Here is a 22,405-nt window from a genome sequence, read left to right as displayed (position 1 = left end):
CACATCCGTAAATCCTTATTTTTTCTTTACTTTGAAACATGAGTAATTTTGACATTTACCTCACAAATAGATATAGTCAATGAATTAAACCAAATGTTTTCAGTTTGTTAACATCCACCAAAGTTTTAATGTTTATGTTTTGAAATTTATCAAGAAATGGATTAGACAATATTAACCCCTCTATGCTTTCAACATCTTTTTGTCAACATAAGACACTTCAACACTTGTAACATTAGGACATTATTAGTATTCAGTTGTAAAATCTGACTTCTGAGATTTGAAATGGACAGTGTAACAAGAGTGTCATACCCAAGATAATGCTGGCATCATAAATACAGTACAAGCTGACAGGTCTTCTAATCCAGTGGAATTTACTAGGAGAATGGAGATATACATGGCATTATATCTTTGATCCTTTCCACTATGCTGGTTTTTACACTGTTCACTAGCTTGCCTCATAACACGACTTTTACAAGCTCTGATAGTGAATATTAGTTCATACACTGGTGCAGTCCCTTTGACATATTTCCAACACCTTTAAAGATAGATTTCTATTTTGTTCCTGCTGAAAATATTCGGTGAGGCTCTGAACAACACTGTGGAACTTGAACTTGAACTTTATTGCCATATGTAACCGGTACTGGTACAATGGAATTCTTACTTATACTTATACTTTTTTATACTTATAGTATAATTCTTACTTACTTATAGTGTTCACTATTAATTTGGAAAGTTACTGTGTTATGCCTGAAAATGTTCTTTTCTTGCTCTTTTAATAGCTGTTAAAAGTTGCAATATACAGCACTTTGGGGTGCTTTCCTCAATCATTAAAGCTATGGACACAACTGTATGTGGTGGGACAGAACCACATGCAATGAACTCATACCACAAAATGTTTTTTTTTTACCAAATCTGTTTACGATTCCTCTAGTTGCATCTCTGAATACTGGACTGGTGTATATGAAATTCTGCCACAATCAAATACCTCATTTGGTGAAACACACCACTTTTAAAGGTACAGCCTGTACAATTGTTACAAATCCATCAATGTATTTGCCTGTTTTGTCTTAGCTTTCTAGTGTATATTTCAAAATTCAAAGTGTGGTTAGTTTATCAGTATAAAGTAATTTACTGGCTTTTATGTTCTGATGCCATTTTCTATTTTATTTGAGAAAATGGGCTTGAACCAATACCAGTTAATTTTAAAAAGCTAAAGATTTTTTCTCTGCCTTTCCTAAAAGATCATTATATAAATCGGTGGGTCTGACATTTGTCATGCCACTTGTCCGTGTTTTTTGTTTTCTGAATGGTCCTGTCTGCTATAATATCACGAGAATACTCTAGCTGCCCTATGTAAACAACAGACTTTGTGGGGTTTCAAGAGTGATAAGGAAAGTCATTTTACAAGATGTATGATCAAAGCATACTGTACATGTATTTTCAGACAGAGGTTTCTAGAAGACTTTTTATGGTTGCTAAAACTGTGGTACTTGAACATTTAAACACAATTATGGGTTCAGTTCTTGAATTGTTTCAGCAGAAGCAAAAACACGTTCACGTGTTTGTCATGAAGTAACTTCCCTTGTGATGCTGCACTAAAGTGAGCCACTGTTCCTGAGAAAGGAAAAAATGTAATTATGTTTCCAATGGACTTTTGAAAGAGTGTACTATTGCTTTGTCTGATATAATACTCTGTTTCCTGGTTTACTATGGTTTGTCTGTTAGATTGCTGACCTCGCAATCTAGTGACGTCCTAAGTGGCATCTGTGTATCTTTACTTCTAAATTTCAATTTTAGTGGTGGTATTTTTAAAATAGTTATTATTGGATTTTTTAATACACAATTCATATAAATTTAATACACAATTGACACAAATATCTACATCACTACTGCAATAATAATAATAATAATAATTTAATAATTGCTTACACTTATATAGCGCTTTTCTGGACACTCCACTCAAAGCGCTTTACAGGTAATGGGGACTCCCCTCCACCACCACCAATGTGCAGCCCCACCTGGATAATGCAATGGCAGCCATAGTGTGCCAGAATGCTCACCACACATCAGCTATCAGTGGGGAGGAGAAATAGTAATGAAGCCAATTCATAGATGGGGATTATTAAGAGGCCATGTTACACCCCTACTCTTTTCAAGAAACGCCCTGGGATTTTTAATGACCACAGAGTCAGGACGTTGGTTTTATGTCTCATCTGAAGGACGGCACCTGTTTACAGTATAGTGTCCCTGTCACTATACTGGGGCATTAGGACCCACATGGACTGCAGGGTGAATGCCCCCTGCTGGCCCCACTAACACCTCTTCCAGCAGCAACCTTAGTTTTTCCCAGGAGGTCTCCCAGGCTCACACCTGCTTAGCTTCAATGGGTTGCCAGTTGTAAGTTGCAGAGTGATATGGCTGCTGGCTTTATCTACATAACTACTGTAAGCATTCTTACAGTGTGTTTCAAATCAATGGGATTAACATCGCAAATAATTTCCTTGGGTAACGCTGTGTGCAATATTGCATGACAATATCCCCATAATGGGAAACATTTTGAGACTATTTGAGACTTTTCCCTGTCCAACACTGCACTGCACTGTCCTAATCTGGGGACGGGAAGTATTCTATAAACCTCAGCAGCATTGGCAAAGACACTTATCTAACAAAACCAAGGTGATTTTTTATTAGCTGTTGGTCTTTACAATAGTTTCCAGCCACTTTTGGAGGGACACATTTTTGTTTGGTCAGGAATGAGACTTTTCCCTGCCCAGCACTGCACAGCTCTGTGTCAATTTGCAAAGAAGACCAAAAGCATTAGCAAGGACGCAAAAGTGAATGAAGAACGATTAATTTAACATTCCATCCAGTTTTGAGGAAGCACAAATTATTGTTTTGCTATAAATGTGACATTACCTTGTCCGGAATTTTTTTCCCATGAGGCATGTTCTGAAGAGACTTTTATTTTGAAAGGTGCAGCCAATAGGAAGCCACTTCGCTTCGCTTAATGTCTGTGGCTTCACACACTGACAGGTAAGTTCAAATTTATTTAAAGTACAGTATTTTCAGTTTTTGTCATTTTTATTATCTTTGTAGTATGAGTAAGTCGCGTGCGTTTCTGAAAATATGTCAATCGTTTTCGAAAGAGGGAGCTTCTTATTACTGAATTCATGAAAACCTTCAGGGTCTGAGGCCTGGATTGAGTGAGTAAGCAGTCAGTCTGCTTTTTGGAAAAAACGAAAATGTGGTAAACGTAATATGAGAGTTCCTCTGCCTTTTGCTATCCTTGTATAACATACATTATTCATTATTGAATGTTTATAAAAGTAGCACTAATTAACAATTATATTGTGTACAAATTCCACAATATTGTATTATATTGTACGGATATATACAGCAACATAGTAACAGAAGATAAAATGTTTTTTTCTGGTCGACTGATTATCGTGTGTAGTATTTCTGGACACTTATTTATTTACAGTTTTTTTTTTCAATTCCATGAGATGGAAATAATTTTTAAATCAAGCCTTTGATAGCCAGGATAATTGACTTGCTACTATTCAGACTGTATGCTAATTCAATTGCTTTGTATGGAATTAAGGTGGAATGAACCTTTGCTAACCACTGTTCTTGCATCTTATGTGCATCATTTTCCCATGTGTACTGATGTGCAACCGATAATTTATATGCATTTACCTGTACATAACACTCTTTAATACAAACGCACGTACTGGTGTTTCCTTCAGAACGAACATTACGTCACTTTGAGCTTCGGGTAGGGTAGGTCCCCTTTTCAGGCCATTAAGGCCCATGGGGGAATGGGGGGGACAAGGGCCACTGTTTTTCTCAACCACCCAACACTGGAAGTGGAGGTGATGTGGTCAGCATCATGCTCCGGCCAGCCTATTAGCCCCGGAAGGCTTAACCCCCGGTACTCATTTGGATAGCAGGCTGAGTGGTCTTGGGAAGGAATTAGAGCAGGCTAGATCGATTGAACCCAGGACTTCCGGTCAGGAGCTAGACGCCCTTGACGTCAGAGTTACCACGGCTCCTATGAGGTTCAGGTAGCAAGGTTTAAACATGTAAATGTTTAAGGGTGAAAGCTGAAACAAAGCAACATAGTCAGCTTACCAGAATACCTCTTTGTGGTTTTGCAGTGTGTCAAGAATTGTCTTTATGCAGTTTTTTTTTAGCTGAGTAGTTGTAATTTCAGAAGGCAGGGATATGGATGTTCACATGTATTGGAATTAAACCGTTTAACATTTTGAACATTTTGATTTATAATAACTTAATTTAAAAATCCCCTGCCTTTTATTTTAAGTCTTTACAGTTTTTTATGTTTTTAGAAAATTTGAGGAACACATCCCAAGAATGGCAGCTGACTCTATGGAAATCGACGACTCTTTGTACAGGTCAGTGACTCAAAACTTCTTTCATATACAGTGGCATTTAAATTAATCATGAGATATTCTGTGTTCCTTGTTGTTCATATTAAGCACCTTCAATTCATTTTCAGTAATTTTTGTTTTAAGCTGTAGAATAATGTTTTCTTTAACTTAAATTATCAAACTAAATTGCTTCAAAATTGTGTTTGTATTTTGAAGAATACATCATGTGTCTTAAAGCTGTTGAAGGATTCTATTTCATTAAAAGTCCTCAAGTTTAATGCTAATAATATGTATTTTTGCACTATAGAAGAATACTTATAAGCTGTTGTATCACATAATTGTAATTTAGGTATGTGAGTAATGATCTTAAGTTTAGTATAACTTGTTGCAGCTATTTTTCATTTAGAACATTAAAAAATGGAAAACTTACAAACGAGAAGTCATTTAGCTGAAGACGTTTATTGATTGCATTTAATGATCACCAAACAGATAGTACAACACATGAGAAGTTAAGCCAGGGTTGGGGAACCTACCGTTATTCATATCTAATATAGGGATTAGAGTTGTTCTACACAACTAGGTTCCTGAACCTGTAGTTTAGTTGTTAGGTTCTAGGCATTCCTGTTGGCATCTCATCTTGGCAATCATTAGGTAAACAGCATAGGAATTGTGGTTAATCATAGGATTATTAATTAAATATGATGTGTTTATTGGTGCAGATCAATACATTAATGCATTTAAAGAAAAGTGAAAAGAAAATGCATGTACCAAAACATCAAAAAAGAGATTTAGTTCACACAAGTTTTCAGCTAATTCAGCAAGTGACAGCTAAAAGACAAATGATTTCATGTCTGTAGGTGTAGTAGGTGACCTCCTTTGTATGAGATGTTAAACCTGGGTGCTGACTTCTTAGTCATTATAGATGCCATGACACTGTTCATAAGAGTAGGGATATAAACCATACCGTCTTGTTTAAATTCCAGTTTGGGCTTGCACAGTATGGCCTCCCTAAATTGCCCCTTAATTCAGTTAGTGATGTAACATGACCTTCACAAGGCCTGCTGTATGGTTGCTGGTGCATAATTACATGCCTTGGGATAAAAAGAGCTATCAAATTCAAGTGACTTATTATTAAAATCATGTGACTCATGACCTAGCAGTTTTTGTTTATGTCCCCACTGCACACACTGCTATTGCACCTTGAATAAAGCAGTTTATCCCTGTTGCTCCAATCCACCCAGCACAATAAGTGGGGATGAACATTGCTGGGATTAATCCTATCCAGGGGGAAGTCACATGCTCTCAGTCCACTTTGGCTAAGGTAACCAGGTTGAGCTTGGGCCCGGTGGCTCTGGTCTGAACTTGGCCTTTGTCTATTAAAAAATTTAAGAACATATCTACTTTACTCAAAGAAAAGGCCTTCCATGTTTACAAACCACACTCTAAACCACTTTTCTTTTTCTGAAAACTGTAAAGTGTGTATTTTTCTATTCTGACTTAACGGAAGTAGACTGATGTTCAGTGAGTGTCCTCTGTTGGGTGATTCTTATCTGAGATGCAAGACTTTTGAAATTCAAAGCAAAATATAGTCATTCTTGTAAGTTTGCAAATCTGTCTGATCAGTGTGGTTCCTTTTTGTGCACCATGCAGTATACCATCTTCAGTAGAAAATGGGTAGGTTTAGACACTATTTGAGTTACAGAAATAAGTAATTTGCATAAGTATCTACTTCTTCCTTTTCATTTGTTTTAGTCGTCAAAGATATGTCCTTGGCGACAGTGCCATGCAGCAGATGGCCCAGTCCCATGTATTCCTCAGTGGGATGGGAGGTCTGGGAGTTGAAATGGGTAAGTCATAGAAATAAGAAAATGTTTTGTTACAAATGTGGAAGATTTCTTATGTTGAGAGAGTATGAATATATATTGCATGTAATTCTATTTGAAATCAATCAAAAATAATTGCTATTGTGTGGAAAGCAAAGTTCTGGAATAGAGTAAAAATAATAAACTAGTTGTAGTTCTACCTTGAAATGCATTTTCCAGCTGAAGTGCTGTTTCAAAGGTGAGACATAAAATGCACTTAACATTTTGGTCTTTGAACTGCTGATTCCTTATGTTGAGTAATTACATATTAAGAACCCCAGTTCAAGATAATGTTAATTGTAATTGTTAAATACAAAGAAATTAAAAAAAATAATTCTGAGATATATATATTAAACATTGTAAAATGACAAATGGGACATTGCAAAATAAAAGATTGGAGTCACAGCACATCAGAATTAGAGACACCGTTCCTTATGTTCAGATTTTTGAACAAACTCTCAGTTTGGTTGGGTTTTATAAGTGTTTAAAAATTTCTGTTCATACATACCTTTTGTATAGACCAAGCCAAAGATAGATGTAAATATCTTAAACTGGGTTAAGCTGTTGGTTAAAGCAGTGATGCATATAGATCCACAAGAAACATCTATCCATTTTCTAACTGCTTTGTCCAGTTTGGGGTTGCTGGGAAGCTGGAGCCTATCCCAGCAAGTAATGGGGACAAGGTAGGATACACACAGATACAAATACACATTCAAATTTCCCAGAAGCCACTTAACCTAACAATATGTGTTAGGAATGTGAGAGGCAATCGGAAAACCCGGAAGAAACCTACGTGTATAAGAGAACATATACAAACTCTGTGCAGATAGCACCAAAGGTCTGGAATTGAGCCTAAGGCTTCAGCTCTACGAAGCAGTAACGATAGCAGTGCTATTGTTACAAATGGAGGTAAAAAGGGTGAATAACAAAATAACTGAGCAGATTAATCAGAAAGTAAACTAATCTTCTAAATGTAATCCAAATTTATTTTACCAGAAATATACCTGACCAGTTAGTGTTAGAGGCATATGAGTTCTTTGTTCAAACAAATATTAATTAACAGTGACACACTAAACAACACGCAACAGAAATGTACAATGTACAAGTAATGCTATTTACAAAATTTACACACAAGGCATTCAGAAGACTTACATCTTAAATACCCAGAAAAACCCCAGACTGCTATTAAGTATTTAACTCGTATATAACAAGGGTTAAAATAAGAGAAAACCGCCTTCTTAACTAAACAGAATACATCTACAGTTAAATCTCTCTCTGTAAACCCAGATAACTGCAAAATGAATGGGAAACTATCTGCCTGTTCTAAGACTTAACCCACGAACCAGAAGAGGCTGTTTTTAACTGACGGATCGTTCACATGGGAAATCCTAACAGCAAGAGAATAGCAAGTTCTCTCAACAAGGTTCAAAGTGCCAGTCTGGTCTTTCCGGATGATCTTAATGGAGCTCCTGCCTTTCCTCTCCTGTCCTCCTCTGTCTCTTCCCCCTTTCTCTCCCTGTCTGCTTGTTTTATGCCGTCTTCCTTGACTGTTGATGGACACTTATCATTTCGGCTGCACTTAATTAAATTAAAATCAACCAAGGTAAACTTTACTATTACTATGGTTATTGAATCTTGTAACCCTACATCTCAGCAAAAATCTCCTTGCTTTGAATTCCCCAAGGAAATGTTGAGACTAGCCAGGTGTTTTTAAGAGACACTTCATAACACTATCTGCTGTGCCACCATGCCGTCACACAATTAGCATTTTTACTGCTAATACAGTGTCTGCAGAAAGTCTACAGACCTGTACAAAATAACTCATTTTGTGACCTAACAGCCTGAAATCTAGACAAATTAAGTTGGAATTTATTTTACACATTTGACAACTGAAAACTTGAACATGCTTTCAAATGTATTCATGCCCTTGAAAGTTTATTTAGGATAAAATCTAGATGTGCATTTAAGATTTTTGTATTATTTCTATAAAAATTACGGACTTGTGTGACATTCAGGGTTGTATGTGTCATAGTTTCTAAAAACATAACCAACTGTATTCACAACAGAGCACTAAGTATTTTTTATCCGTCCTTCGATAGCCTCAAGGAGGTATTTCCTGTTCCCCTTTAAGGTTTAAATTTCTCCTGAGTGATTTTTGACTTCTTGTTGCATAGCGTCTGGTTGTGATCTGCTTTCTTCAGACCAGTCTGTATTTTAAATTACTATTGGAGTTGGAGAGTTTCATGTGCGTGGGTCAACTGAGCCACATTATGTGACATTAACCTTCCACACTTGTAAGTTGGAAAAGAAATGGAAGAGAAACTTGAACTTTCTCAGATGTAAAGAAAAAATCAAAGCAAAAATCAAAAACACAAAACAGAATAAAAAATAAGTAAAAAGTTTTGGGGATTATTTAGATGTACTTAAATATTTTTCCATTTATGCTGTTGATATTGGATGATATTGGATGGGTGTTGGTGGTCCCTCATAGTAGCACAACATTATCTCCAGCTGTCACCAGTCACCTTTGGCCCATCATTTGTCAAATGTTTGCAATAATCTCATAAACCCAGGGTGTCCTCCCAGCAACTATCACAATTAATCTTTGCATAAGAAGCCAAGTACCTTCCAGTGGTTTGGACTGGAACGAATGGTTAACATGTACCCCTGCCTTTCCTGGCCTGCCACTTCCAGCAGCAAGCGCAGACTTCCATGGCCTGGCTCACCAGCTGTATCTTGTACACCAGATTTTATTTGTTTATTGATGCTTCAAGGGATCCAATTCTTCCACAGCCAAAAAATGTCCTGGTAGGTTAATTGTCTTCTGGGAATACTGGCAGTGGTGTAAGGGTGTGTGTGTCCATGTTTACTTTGTGATGCACTGGCATCCTCTCCAAGGTGTGTCCTGCATTGCACCTGTTGCTTGATGGGATAGGCTCAGGCTCCCCTGCAGCCTTGAATTGGAATGGAGGATGGATAGATAGAATATCATTATAACACTGATTCCCAGAAAAGAAATACAATTGTTACCTTTTTGGGTTGCCTCTGAGTCATGGAAGGGTACTGATTTGGAAATAAAATAGCAGTAACTTGGTCTTTGCGCCCAGACTTGCAGGAAAGCAGAGGTGGAGCTAAGAGATTTAGAGGAGTCTTACTGGATTACTTCACAGAGGGGCAGTGATGAGTGTGCTGCATGTTAAATGAAATGTATTAACTGCATATCTATTCAGGTCACCAGGATGACAATAACATAGTAGAGGTTTGTATTGTTGTTTTTTTCAAGCTAAACTGGATATTAATTGTAAAATCCAAATTTTCATGTTCGTTTTTCAATCCAGCTTTAGTAACAAATGTGGTAGTTAAAGTCATCCATAAATGTCAAAAGTGAAGTCATGCAAAAACTTTTTTTTAAATGAATATTTGCAATAATTGTATCAGTAATATATGTTTGATATAAAAGGTTGTGTTATAGGCAAAGAGGTAACCAGCAATACCTAATTAGATATTTACATTAAATGGGTGTTACCTTGATAAAAAGAACATAAAAAAGACGCTTCCCTGAAAAATGTTGGGTTAATCTGGTTAAAATGGCAGGTACAGTCAGTACAAGGTCAAAAAGTAAGTGGAAACATATACCTGTTCACAGTTGGAGAAGTGCTTGGGATATTAAGTCATTGCACCAAATAACATTACATTTTACACATGCATATACTGTACATTTTTGTTAAGCTTATCCTATTTTTTGTCACGTTTAATCTCTTTCAGTTTATTGAATTACCTTCTAAGTTAATTGCTGTATGTGTTCACTGACATACTTATTAGGATGTCTGAAGTTTTGCCAGATGACTGTTGATGTTTGTGTATAAATTAATAGCTTTTACAATATTAGACTATAAAAAGCAAGTAAAATGTTGTTATACATTTATTTTATTTATTTATGTATAACATTTATATCAATATATATTTTAATGTTAAGAATCAGTAAAAACAGAAGAAATCTGTTAAACTATGCCTACCAGTATAAAAGTGTAATGTAATATTTATGCTTATTTTCATAATTAGCAGTCAGTATGGTAATATAAATTACCATAATTACCAAAATTACCAATTACCAAAATCTTGACTTTAGGTTTTAAGTCAGAAATATTTATTGGATTGTAAATATTTTCTATGTTTTTTTCAGCAAAGAATATTGTACTTGCAGGAGTAAAGGTATGTAATTTGCATTGCATTCAAACATGACTCTATATCCATTTAAGTATATTTCATGTAATATATGGTTTTAAAGTGTACTGCAGTTCGTTTCATAGTTCTCTGTGTACCCTATCATGTTTTATATTTTTAGTGAGTAGTCTTTGAGTACAATCAGTTTTGCTGTAATGTGCAAATTGCGTTCTTGGGGAATTGTTTCAGAAATTGCACATTCTATGAACCATTTAGTCAATGCATTTTAATAGGATATGGGGTAAGTAGTATGAAGATACCACCATGGGGAAAATAGAGCTCTTCCTGCAAGACTGCAGGGAAAATACTTAGCTATAACACTGCCCTTCAGCCTGAGCTGGAGAGGAAACTAATAACTGCAGCCTGGCCCTCCGGCTGGTGCTGGGGAAAAATAATAGTTAACAGCAGTGTTGCCCTTTCAGCTAGAGCTGGAGAAAAATAATGGGTTTAGTAGCAAACCTTCAGACAAGGAACAGATTCAGTCTATGCTAGCTGAATGCTGGGCGATCAGATAGACTTCCTCCTTGAGTTTGGCTTCTTGTCAGCACCTTCTCCTATGATTTGCACACTGCCATATTTTGCAGCGGGAAAAGCTTCAAATAAAAGAAGCAGTTCACAGGGAAGGTACCGTCCCTCTAGGACCCAGATTCTTGTGGCTTCACAATATGTATTGCGTTCTTTTATTATAAGTATTTTATTGTGTTTGTAACATTGGAAAAACTAATAAAGAATGAAAAAATAAGTATTATCCTAACAAGGTAATCGCAAGGTTTAGTTTTGACTGTTAAAGAATATGTACAGTATGTGGTAGGTAATGGACATGAAACCATATACAGAATAAAGATCACAGAAACCTGAACAACACTAAACCTAATGTTAGCGTTTTTATGAAAGTGAAATAAGTTATCATTTCCAAGTAACAATCAAAGCAGTGGTTTTACTTTAGGTAAACATTTGTTTACTGTTTCCCCCTTGTTTACCCAGACTGATGATAACCTAATCAATTTCACATTCTATTATATAACTAAACCCTCAGTCATGTTCTAGGAATGAAGACTTTCTTGCAGAAATGATTGTACAGGTATTTCATAAGGAATTTAATGGCTTTCAGGTATTATGAGAACTACAGAATATTTTTTTGTTTTTGTTGTTGAGAATTAAGTCACTTGGCTTTAGAATGCTTTGTCTTGTCTAATATTGCATGTGTTGTTTGCTTATTTTATTAAGACTTCAATTTAAATTAACAGCCAGTTCTCCACTTTTAAAAAGATATTGGTTTAAAATCAAATGCTGATGTGGCAATCTTTGTGATCCCACATAATTATAGGCATTGACTGTCCATGATGCAAAGAAGTGTGAGATTTGGGATCTTGGTACCAATTTCTTCATTCATGAAGAGGATGTTCTGAGCGATAAGGCAAGGTGAGGATTGGCACTGTGGGCTTTGAGTGTGTTAGAGACACTCCTGGGTTACCTTTTCCTAGTTCCAAATCTAAGTCTGAAGTATTTTTTTAAGAACTAAAAATCTTGCAGTAATTATGCCTAGATATGTAGATATTTTATCAGGATTTTAAATAAAATTATTTTCAGCACCTGGAGTACACTTTACGTAACTGCCTACACCCTGAATTAGGACCACTGTCTAATACACATACAATCTCTAAAAATTATAACAACAATGGTTTGATTTTGGGACAATCTGACGGTTCCATAAAAATATGTAGAACTTTGTCCAAGTCAGAAAGTAAAGCATAAACTTTAAAAGGGTAACATGATTTTTGTATTTTCTGATTACATACATTTACAGATTATTTACCCACCTAAAGGGCAGTTTGTTCAGCCTGCTCTTCCATGCCTTCATACACATGTATTGTGTATGTCATGCTATCATTTTAGTTTAAAGTTCTTTTGTTATAAATAATTAAGAAAATAAGCAATAATATGTTAATTTCTGAAAGGAGCTGTTTGCAGTACTGCTCACTGTATACTTGAAAATTGGATAATTAAAGATTTAGTCATTAATCAGCACAATTTGGAATGTTTTATATTCAAATCTTTTTCTTCAGAGTGGAGGCTGTTTATCCCCGCATTGCAGAATTAAATCCTTATGTTCAGGTCAATACATCAAATGCTACTCTGGATGAAACCACTGATTTGTCATTCTTGAAACAATTTCAGGTAAGTCAGTGTTTTAAAGCTTTTGTTGAGGACAAACATTTTATCTTAATTTTTGTGTCTTGTGATTCTTAAGTTTAAAAGGATTACACCAAAACATTAACCCCTACTGGTTCCACTTACACCTCTTCCAGCAGCAACCTACTTTCCGAGGAGGTCTGCCATCCAAGTACTTATCAGGCTCACATTTGCTTAGCTTCAGTGGGTTGTCAGTTGTGAGTTGCAGGGTGATATGGGTGCTGGCTTATTCTGTTCTTCTGTCAGAGAGCAGACATGGTCCAATAATTATCAAGATCGTATTTTATAACCGTTACAGTACATTGTAATTTTAGAATGTAGAGCTCTGTTTTTTCCTTGATATAGGAAACCATAAATGTGTACTATATTTTTTTCTTGATACTCAGCAGTTATCCCTCACAGCTGAGGATGTTTTGATACTTTTGTGCTTCAATGTGCTGGACTCCTTCCCAGATATTTTTCCTCCAGTAGTTAAAGACAATATGGAGTTGATATGATCTATTTCTTCATGCTTGCTTTAGCAAAATCTTTGAAATGCTGCTTCTGGTATGATTTCCTTGGGTAAGATTGGCTAAAATCTTCCACAAAAAGTGTTGGTGATATACCTCCAGTCCTTTTATGGGTATCCTGTGTAGTGAATTGGTGATTAATAATAAATGTTCAGGAAGTGATTTTTGAAGTAGAGCTCAATATATTGAAACGAAGAAAACACGTACCTTTAACGATAGAAATGCTATGTATATTTTAATTGTATTGAGTACAAAATGAAAAGTAGATAACAATTAACAATGTTGGTTAAGGTGGCTATGTGATATTCATTATAGTCTAGATATTGCAGCAACACATAATGCTTTGGTTAAGCATAGACAGAATAATAAAAACATCTGGCACCTGATTTTTCACTGGGCTGCAGGACTTTTTGAGACTGCTGTCATGGTTTGTAGCTACTGCAAGGAATACAGGGGATCCCCACTTTACATCTCTTCTCTCACTTTATGTCCAATGGATGCAAACTCCACCTTAAAAACAGTCCAGAGTGTAAAATATGACAAATGTTTAGTAAAATAATGACAACATATCTTTTTCTATTAAAATTATCATAGATAATTCCTGTATTATTTATAACGGTATGTGTTATAAAAAGCGTTTATGTAAATGTTACGTCTTTTCTATGCTCGACTTTACGTCCTCTGAATGCAAAGTGTCCTAACTAAGACATTCAGAGATATGTTGAGAAGCACAAGGAAATTGCATTGCAAGATAAGTTAAAATATGAGTAATTTTACTCTATTCAGTATTAATTCCCTTATTTATCATATGTACAGTATTTAAGGTAGTGTTATACTGTACATAAAAGTTGAATTAAAAATTATTTTGCAGTGTGATGGTTTCATCTTCTATATACATGTATGTGATACACTGTTAAAATTAAAACTTTAAATTTTAAGTTTAATGTTTTAATGAGTTTAATATTTGAAAATGTTGTTCGTTACTCACCCTCTCTCACACATACGTTTTCTGTCTCACACACACAAAATGTGTTTCACAAACTCTCTCATTCATTGTTCATTTTCAAATTCTAAGTGTATTGAATTGTATTGAACCCAGGCCCTCATTGCTGTGAGGCAACAATGCTAAGGTTAAATTACATTTAAGTGCTCAACGTAATAGGTCATTACAGTAATAATTCTGTTTACAGTCTTAAAATGTGAATGTACACTTCTGTAAACGTACTTCGTCATGTCCCGGTCCCATTTACTGTTAAAATACAATGATTCTCATCCAGAGATATGTTAAACTTGATGTCCTTCTGGTGCCAATTAATCCCTATTTCCATGATTTCTAATAGAAAGTCTCTGCTCAATGTCCCATTTTTACGGTCCCCATTAAGTACATTAAATGGGGATGTGTTGTGATATTCATACCAATGGTTACATGTGTTGTATCACTGATCAGGTGAATAGTTTTTCTTGAGAAATACATTGAAGAAAGGTTTTTGCAGGAAGCTTATGACTTTTATGTACATGGGCTCTGGGTCCAGTATGGTCTCTATGGAGACTGTTTAAACTTCAAAGGAGATTTTTTAGAGGACAAGGTGGCACTCTTTATAAGATGGTTAGTGGAACAGTATCAAAAATAATGACAGCATATGCCAAACATGGACAAACTGCATTAGCAAAAAGGAACAGTGGTCGCAAGTCGAAGCTCACTGACCGGGATAGACGGACACTTCACAGGATAATTGCTAACTGCCACAAAAGTACGTCCTAAAAAAATTACCACAAAATTGAATCGGCATCTCTGACTCTGTCTTGACAAAAACTGTATGTCATAAGCTTCACAAAGCTGGAATTCAGGGCTGCCATTCGGAAACTGCTTGTATCAAAGGCCAATGCACAAAGATGCACAACCTGGTGGAAGGAGCACAAAACCTAAAGCCCTAATCAATGGAAAAAAAGTAATAAGGTCTGATGAGTCATCTTTCACCCTATTTCCTACATCCGGATGGGTTTACGTTTGGAGAAAGCCGAAGAATGTCTTCAACCCACAGTGGCTGTTGCCAACTGTTAAACATGGTAGGGGATCCTTAATGGTATTGGCAGCCATCTCGTGGGAGTCATTAGGTCTGATGATTGCTCTGCATGGTCATAAAATGGCCAAGGAATAATGAGGCCATTTTATAGGACCAGGTGCACCCTATGGTGTAAACACTGTTCCCTCATGATGTTCCCATATTCCAGGATGATAATTCAAAAGTGGTTTCATGGACACCAGGATGAAGTCAAATGCTTTTCATGGCCTCCCTAATTACCAGATCTAAACATCATTGAACCTTTATGGGATGTTCTGGAGCGCTGAGTGCGAAGTAGATTTTCACCTACTTCATCCCTTAAAGAACTGGAGGCTTTTCTTGAAAATTGTGCAATATTCCACTACACACAGTTCAGGACTTGTATGACAGCATTCCAAGAAGGATTGAAGCTATTCTGAAGGCAAAGAGTGGCCCTCCTCCTTATTAGGTCCTTGATATCAATTGTTAGGTGTTTCCATTATTTTGTCCACCCCCTGTATATGTTGTTTACTTGAATGCCTGCTAAAGTTGTATGTCCTACCTACTTCTTAAGGCAGATTAGGGAATGGAGCCTGTTTTTAATTTACAGTATGTCTCTGGCCTTCTCTGGCTAATGTTTTCTCGCCCAGGAATGCTTACTCCTGTTTAGTCTTACAATGAGAAATCGTAATATTACATGCCTGGTCATATTTTTTATTACATAGTTTTAAGCCTCTGCCTCCTGAACTTGCCTCATGGGCATTGAGAAATTCAGTGTGGTACATCTTCAAAGATTTGTGAGAGCTCCTGTTTGAAGTGTATGCAAGATAGATGAACCATAACAGACCTCCAACATAACCAAAGTGGCTTAGGACTGATGCAGACACCACATTACTCCATGTCCAGGCTACATGATTTTTCACATTGATGCCGGTTGTCTGATGCTCCAAAGAAAGTTTATTGCATATCCTGAATTGATTGTTTTATAAACATTGTGTTCTGGAAAAGGATTTCTTTCTTTTCTGAATTAAAATCAAAACTGCCTGTAGTACAAAGGCAAAATACCAAACCTTAGTTTAAATGCAAAATAATGTTTAAAGCAAAATAGGTTTTTACAAAAGCTTATGAATAAGAGGCTATTCACCCTGCTTAAATCATTTGAATTCCATGATTTGTATTGTAGGCAAGCATAAAAAGTGAGTTAGGCATTAGGTGTTCTATGAAGTGTTTCAAATCCGGTGCCTTGTCAGTATTCAGAATGAGCGAGCACTAAATGTGCCGAAATCTGTCATGTTTAAGTTTGTACCCTGCAGAGGTTGTGTTAACTTTGTGAACTTTTCATATAACTGTAGGTGCAGGTCATCCAGGCTTTAACAGTGAAATTTGTTTGCTTAGGAAATATGACAGACAAGATGAAGTTAAATCTACATTGGTTAGACTACATTAGACTAATGTGGGTAATCCAAAACATCTTTATTTGAAACAATAGAAACAAAATGTAACAGTTTTATTTTTAATTCTCAGTGTGTGATTCTAACAGAAGCCAGGCTACAACTGCAAAAGAGGGTTAATGCTTTTTGTCACTCACAGCAACCACCAATTAAAGTAAGTGTGATTCCTAAGTATTGGGGAAATGTTTATTTAATCTTACATGTACATATATGTAATATTTTGAACACATTTCTTATTTCTGATTGTCATCAGTAGTTTTGTTCAGTAGTAATTCCTAAATGTCTGAAACCAGGAGCATTAAATTTATTGTTTTTCAAAATCATTCATCAATGTAGTGATCTAATGTAACAGTTCAAAATGAGGAAATGTTTTTCAAAGACCTTATGCTGTGTAATTTAAGATGCAGATTTACAAAGTTGGTCCAACTTTATTGAATGCCTAACTTTTTTAGCTGAAAGATGTTATCACACTATTGGGATATTAATGATGGGTATGCAAAGCAAGCAGTGCAGATTGAAGCACCTTTTTTTTAATTATTCCTCAGGATAATAAGATCAAATAAAGAGAAACATTGTTTGCTTAGGTTCCTAAAGCAAAATTCTTTGTTGTATGTTTTGGTATCACTTTGAAGCTGACAAATTGAGTCTTAAAATACCAGTTTGTAATACACTAATAAGAGTTGTTTATTTTTTTGACAGTTTATCAGCTGTGATGTGTATGGGATCTGTGCACGAATGTTCTGTGACTTTGGAGATGCCTTTGAAGTTTCTGACTCAAATGGAGAGGAGCCCAAGGAAGTCTTTGTGCAGAATATCACACAGGTATGACTGGATTTTTTTTTCCTAGGTAGGGGTTTTAGGCAATTAATGTATGCCTTTCCATCAGAGAACCACTCTGATGACAATGAAATGACTCATGCTCATTTTGTTGCATAGAAGAGAAAGCAATCTTTTTGTGAATTGAGTGCCTGTGAATTTCACCACCGTTAATGCATTACGTAAAGATAAAGCCTTATCTGCATTGCTTATGTGTACTGCTTATGTATATAAGTTTTGTATACTTTTTAGACTTTTAATAATTTTAAACTGTGTGTATTACAGCATGTTAAACATTAAAAAGTCGGTATATTTTGTAAAAGCAAGATTGCCCAGTTGAACAAAAGTACACAACCTTCCACCTTCTTCATAAATAATTTAATAATGCATCAATATTTTACGCATCAAAGTCTTTAACTTGGTAACTTACAGTAGGTTCTGGTTTTAAAGTGCTTGTTCTAGTATTATTAAGCTTATATTCTGTACTTCATAAAAAGTTATCACGTTTTATCCTTTTCTAAGTACATAATAAGAACACCACTTGCTGTTATTGTAAAAAGATAAATGTTGTAATTTAATATCACTTGATAGTTACACGATCATGTAACTAAGCAGCTAAAGTATCATAAGTGGACATTTTGGAAACATTTTGACATTAGTTTCTTTTTAAAAAAAAATTCTATTATCCTTGTAGTGGTAATGAACACTGTAATGTAGCAAGCTGCACCCAGGCGGTTCAAAGCGCAATCAGAGCATTATTTTCGGTTTGTTTCTCATAAAGCCGAATGCATAAAAATAGTCCACTATTATAGCTTATTGTGAACGTGATCTGCCTCTTTCAGGTTTACATCCGAATTGAGAAAATCTATCTTTTGTCTTAATCCAGATGTCAGCAGCCAGTAATCAGCCAACAATTGAACTTGGAATTTAAAAAAGTTTAAACTATACTATACAGTATACCGCCTGGAATTGAACCTGGTCCATCAGCGTCATTCAACAGGGAACCAGCTGGATGAATTATTGTACGTGGTGGTTTTTTAGTTTAAGGATTTCTTCATGGAAATCTTTAAATTAAATGAGGGAGGGGGGAAGGATTATTTTTTATTAAATTTTTAAAATCAAAATTAATAAAGAAAACATAGGGTAAATATAATTTAAAATATTTTGCTAACAGTCAACAATTAACAATCTTAACTTTATAAAAATGATAAAAATTAAATATTAACTAAGGAATCGGATGGCACAGTGGTTAGCATGCCTTTTGTATGTTTTTTCATAATTACAACAGTAACACCAGATGCCTAAGAGGCTTTCAAAATTAAATTATGCATGGAAATCTTTGAACTAGAATGATGACTAAGATATCAATCCATTTTTTATAGTGGTGCAGTGATTAGCTTTGCTATCTTACCGTGCTGAGGCCCTAGGTTCAATTCCTGAGGTATTTTATGTGTGAAGTTTGCATGTTCTTTCTGGGTTCATGTGGGTTTTCTCCAGGTAATCGAACTTCCTTTTTCAGTCCAAAGCCTATTGGTAGGTTAATTGGCTTATTGGAATACTGACCCTGGTTTTAAGTGTGTGTTTGTGTCTGTTTGTCTGCCCTGTGATGGACTAACGCTATGTCCGGGGTGTATTCTGCCTTGCATCCATTTCTTGCTGGTATAGACTCCAGCTACTGAGTAAAGAATAAAGAGATTAGAAAATGGATGGAACTAAAGGCACTGTGTAACTACTGTATACACAGCGATAGAAACCCACTATGAGATGGCATGATCTCACTTAGGATAAATTATTTTATAGTGCTGGTTAAAGGAGTCAGGCTTTCCACTTCTCTGGATCTGATCAATCTAACTACCTATTTCTGAGATTTTCCTATCCTGCTTGATTTATAATTATTCTGAAAACCTCCTTCTTGAAATGGGTCATTTATAAATACCTGTTTTCACTGTTAACATCTTTCACACATCTCTGTGACAAAATATACACTGATATCAACCTGACAGCTGCTGAGTCCTTAGTTCATCCTGCTACCAGCATTGAATAAAAAAGCTTTAGATTTCTATGTTTATATCTTTATTTAGTAGTTCCATTAGTGACAAAGGTTAAGTTACTTTCTTGGAAAAATGTATTTTATGTGTTGCAAAACAAAAATGACTTGCTTTAACGAAATATATTTACAAATGCTTTCCCCTGGCAATCTACCTGAAAGGCCAACTGTTTGAGAAGCCTTCCATGAAACCATATTTGCTATTAAATCATATAAGGGCTCTCTTACTGAATTGCTCCGTTTTTCATGTGTGCAAATTTTCGGACTCTGTATCCCATCAAACCTTCATGATAGGATATCAAACCCTACCGGAAATGCACCTGGTTATTCAAGCCCCTAACCCTCTGCCAAATCTGCTTCAGGTTCACACGTTCCTTTGTAACAGCTTTCTGTGATGTTTTGTATATCTAAGGTTTTGAAAGTGTTCCTGCATCCCTCTTCTGCACTGTCTGGTCATGGCTTTTTTGTGTTTGGTTATTTCAAGATAACACCTGCTCCAATTCTAAAACTTCTTGCTCATGTGCATTTTTGTATTTTCACATTTATTTACATCTCTAACACTTTAACGTCCCAAATTTTCATTTGCCTTATTTTTTTTTAAACTGACTTTTAGTTTCAGCCTTATAAAAGCTTAAGTTTCTCTCTTTTGTTTCTTGTCCTACAGAGCTCTTGAATTGTGAAGTTCCCAGCATGCTCTATTTAATGGTCAGGTTATATGTATTGGACGTAATATACACTCTGGACATATAGCAGTTCTATTTATATTGAGTTTATTTTCATTTTATTCAGTTTTTATTGCGCTATTGTTATGCAAGTTTATTTTGTAACTTTTAATTTTGTAATCCCCCCCCCCCCCCCGAGCTTGCAGAAAAGACATTTCATTGTCAGCAATTACTGCTGCATGCCGTCTTGTTGTGCATTTGATATATACATTTTGATTTGATGTTTAAGCTGTTATTACTGATCATCGAATTATTGCACTACACATTGCTTAATTCACCCCCCTTTCCTGAATATCTATGACAAGCAGAACTACTACTGTCTCTGGTGTGATCTTTTTGAAGCTGAAATTTCAGTTAAACAAATAAGAAATTAGATTGTTCATAAATCTAATCACTTATTATATGTAAACACAAAGTCATTGCTCTATGAAAATGCTCTTTTTCTTGTTTGTTTTGGGTGAAAACAGCTATTTAATTCAAAGAAGGAAATCCATGAAGTGAAACACATCAGCGATGCTTAAAGTAGAGAAAATAAACTGGAAACTCCAGCTGAATCACCAAACAGAAATATTATGCCTTTCTCCGAAAGACAATTCGGAAAACGGCAAAACCGAGCACAAAGCAAGAATGCAAAGCAAGGCACTTCATATCTGTATCTGTATATCTGTATATACTCTGTCTGTAGCGTGTGTGGAACAGAGGAAGTCAAGACTCGGTAAGGGGGTGGGGGGGCAGGGTAATATAAATGGAGACACATCGTTCAGGTTTTTTAGAATTATAAAAAATAAACCTTTGTTGAGTATACACGAGAGACAAAAGGTACCTTTTGAGACGTGGTGTATTGCTTGTAAAGTAGCTGATTTTGACAAACAGCAAATTATTGCTTGAAGAATTTAACTGTACTGTAGCTTTATTTAATTGAACAGAAAGTCACTTTACACCTTGCTTACTCTGTTACACAGAGTTTGTGTTAAGCACAGTTCACACCCTTTTGTCTGCTGGGGAGCGGGAGCCTATTCCAGAGACATTTTCATTGTCGATATCTATGCGGGGAGAGCATGTAGATTCCAAAACACTCTACGGCAGCAGAAGTAAGCAATTACCTGCTTAAAAACAAATTTGTTCCCAAAAGCAGATACTGTACAGTTATCGCTTTTTTTGCAAACATTCCTGAATATAACCACATTGTGTACTCTACATTGTTGTATTTTGTACCGTGACAGGAAAATACACACTGTATTTATTATTGTTGTTGCTGCTGGGCTTTGAGCTTTGAATTGCCTACTTAGTTCTTTGACTAGCTTGCAGAAAAAGACATTGCCCTGTTTTTTTGTCTATCACTTAATAAAAAGGTCAGTGTAGAACACGTTATTTATTACCGTGTGTTTGTTTGGGGGCTTTATGTTTAGGTTTATAATGGAGAGTCCCCATTACCCCCAGGGGCCAGGAAGGCGAGAAGACAGTTTCATACTATTTTTATTTTTTATTAAAATCACAAAAGCGTGTTTAATTAAACGCTTCTGTTGATTCACAATTTGACAATGCAAGGCAGAACAAAAGCATTAGTGAAATCACATTCCCAAATGTCCCCCACTGCACTCAACAATCTTAGGAAGAACACGAAACGGCCTGTTTGACATGTTCCTTTTAACTACATTGCCGTTGATACTGTTGCAATAGACAATGAAATGCTCAGAGTTTGTACTGCAGGACGCTCTGAACAAGTTAAACTTTGATGCAGGACAAATAAATGTATTTCCCACAAGCTATACCGTAGTGGCTTTAAAACTATACAACACCATGCTGTATGCATGTGACTCATCTTTGTACTAGTTCAAATACAGTACAGAAAAACGAGTGTTAAGAAAAACCAGGACATTTGATTGCTGGTTGACTTATGTTAAAGAGCAACAATAACAACAGAGCATACTACTGAAAATTCGTTCCCATCCCTCAGCAGGACTGTCTATTCTACATAACAAACAAAGCAGGGTGTAACACTCCAAGCCTTTGTGAGACGTAGGGAGCTGCATTACATAAAGTGGCTGCAAAGAAATATACTGTAGTAGGTAAACGTTAATTCCAAGCTCAAAAGAAAAGACTCAATGTGTCTCCTCTATAAATCTAGCTTCTAAGGTCATTTATTATCAT

The 22,405-nt window shown here is 35.8% G+C and overlaps 1 protein-coding gene across 2 annotated transcripts in view; it reads left to right on the top strand.

Moving 5' to 3' along the window:
• The first annotated feature begins 2,975 nt into the window (after positions 1-2,975).
• uba6 (ubiquitin like modifier activating enzyme 6) overlaps positions 2,976-22,405 on the top strand; it is a 95,954-nt gene continuing 76,524 nt past the window's right edge. Inside the window, exons 1-8 of one of the 2 annotated variants that reach the window (XM_088933389.1) lie at positions 2,976-3,033; positions 4,347-4,412; positions 6,141-6,235; positions 10,434-10,462; positions 11,802-11,896; positions 12,541-12,652; positions 16,743-16,823; positions 17,369-17,491. In XM_088933389.1, coding sequence (XP_088789515.1) covers positions 3,008-3,033; positions 4,347-4,412; positions 6,141-6,235; positions 10,434-10,462; positions 11,802-11,896; positions 12,541-12,652; positions 16,743-16,823; positions 17,369-17,491 — 627 coding nt within the window. In that variant the 5' untranslated portion in view covers positions 2,976-3,007. Of the gene's footprint in view, positions 3,034-4,330; positions 4,413-6,140; positions 6,236-10,433; positions 10,463-11,801; positions 11,897-12,540; positions 12,653-16,742; positions 16,824-17,368; positions 17,492-22,405 lie in introns of both variants that reach the window. The other variant, XM_088933445.1, reaches the window with a different exon arrangement.

This window comes from Atractosteus spatula, chromosome 1 (assembly GCF_055471065.1).
Source record: "Atractosteus spatula isolate fAtrSpa1 chromosome 1, fAtrSpa1.hap1, whole genome shotgun sequence".
NCBI lineage: Eukaryota > Metazoa > Chordata > Actinopteri > Semionotiformes > Lepisosteidae > Atractosteus > Atractosteus spatula.
This window is presented reverse-complemented; position numbering and strand designations above follow the sequence as displayed.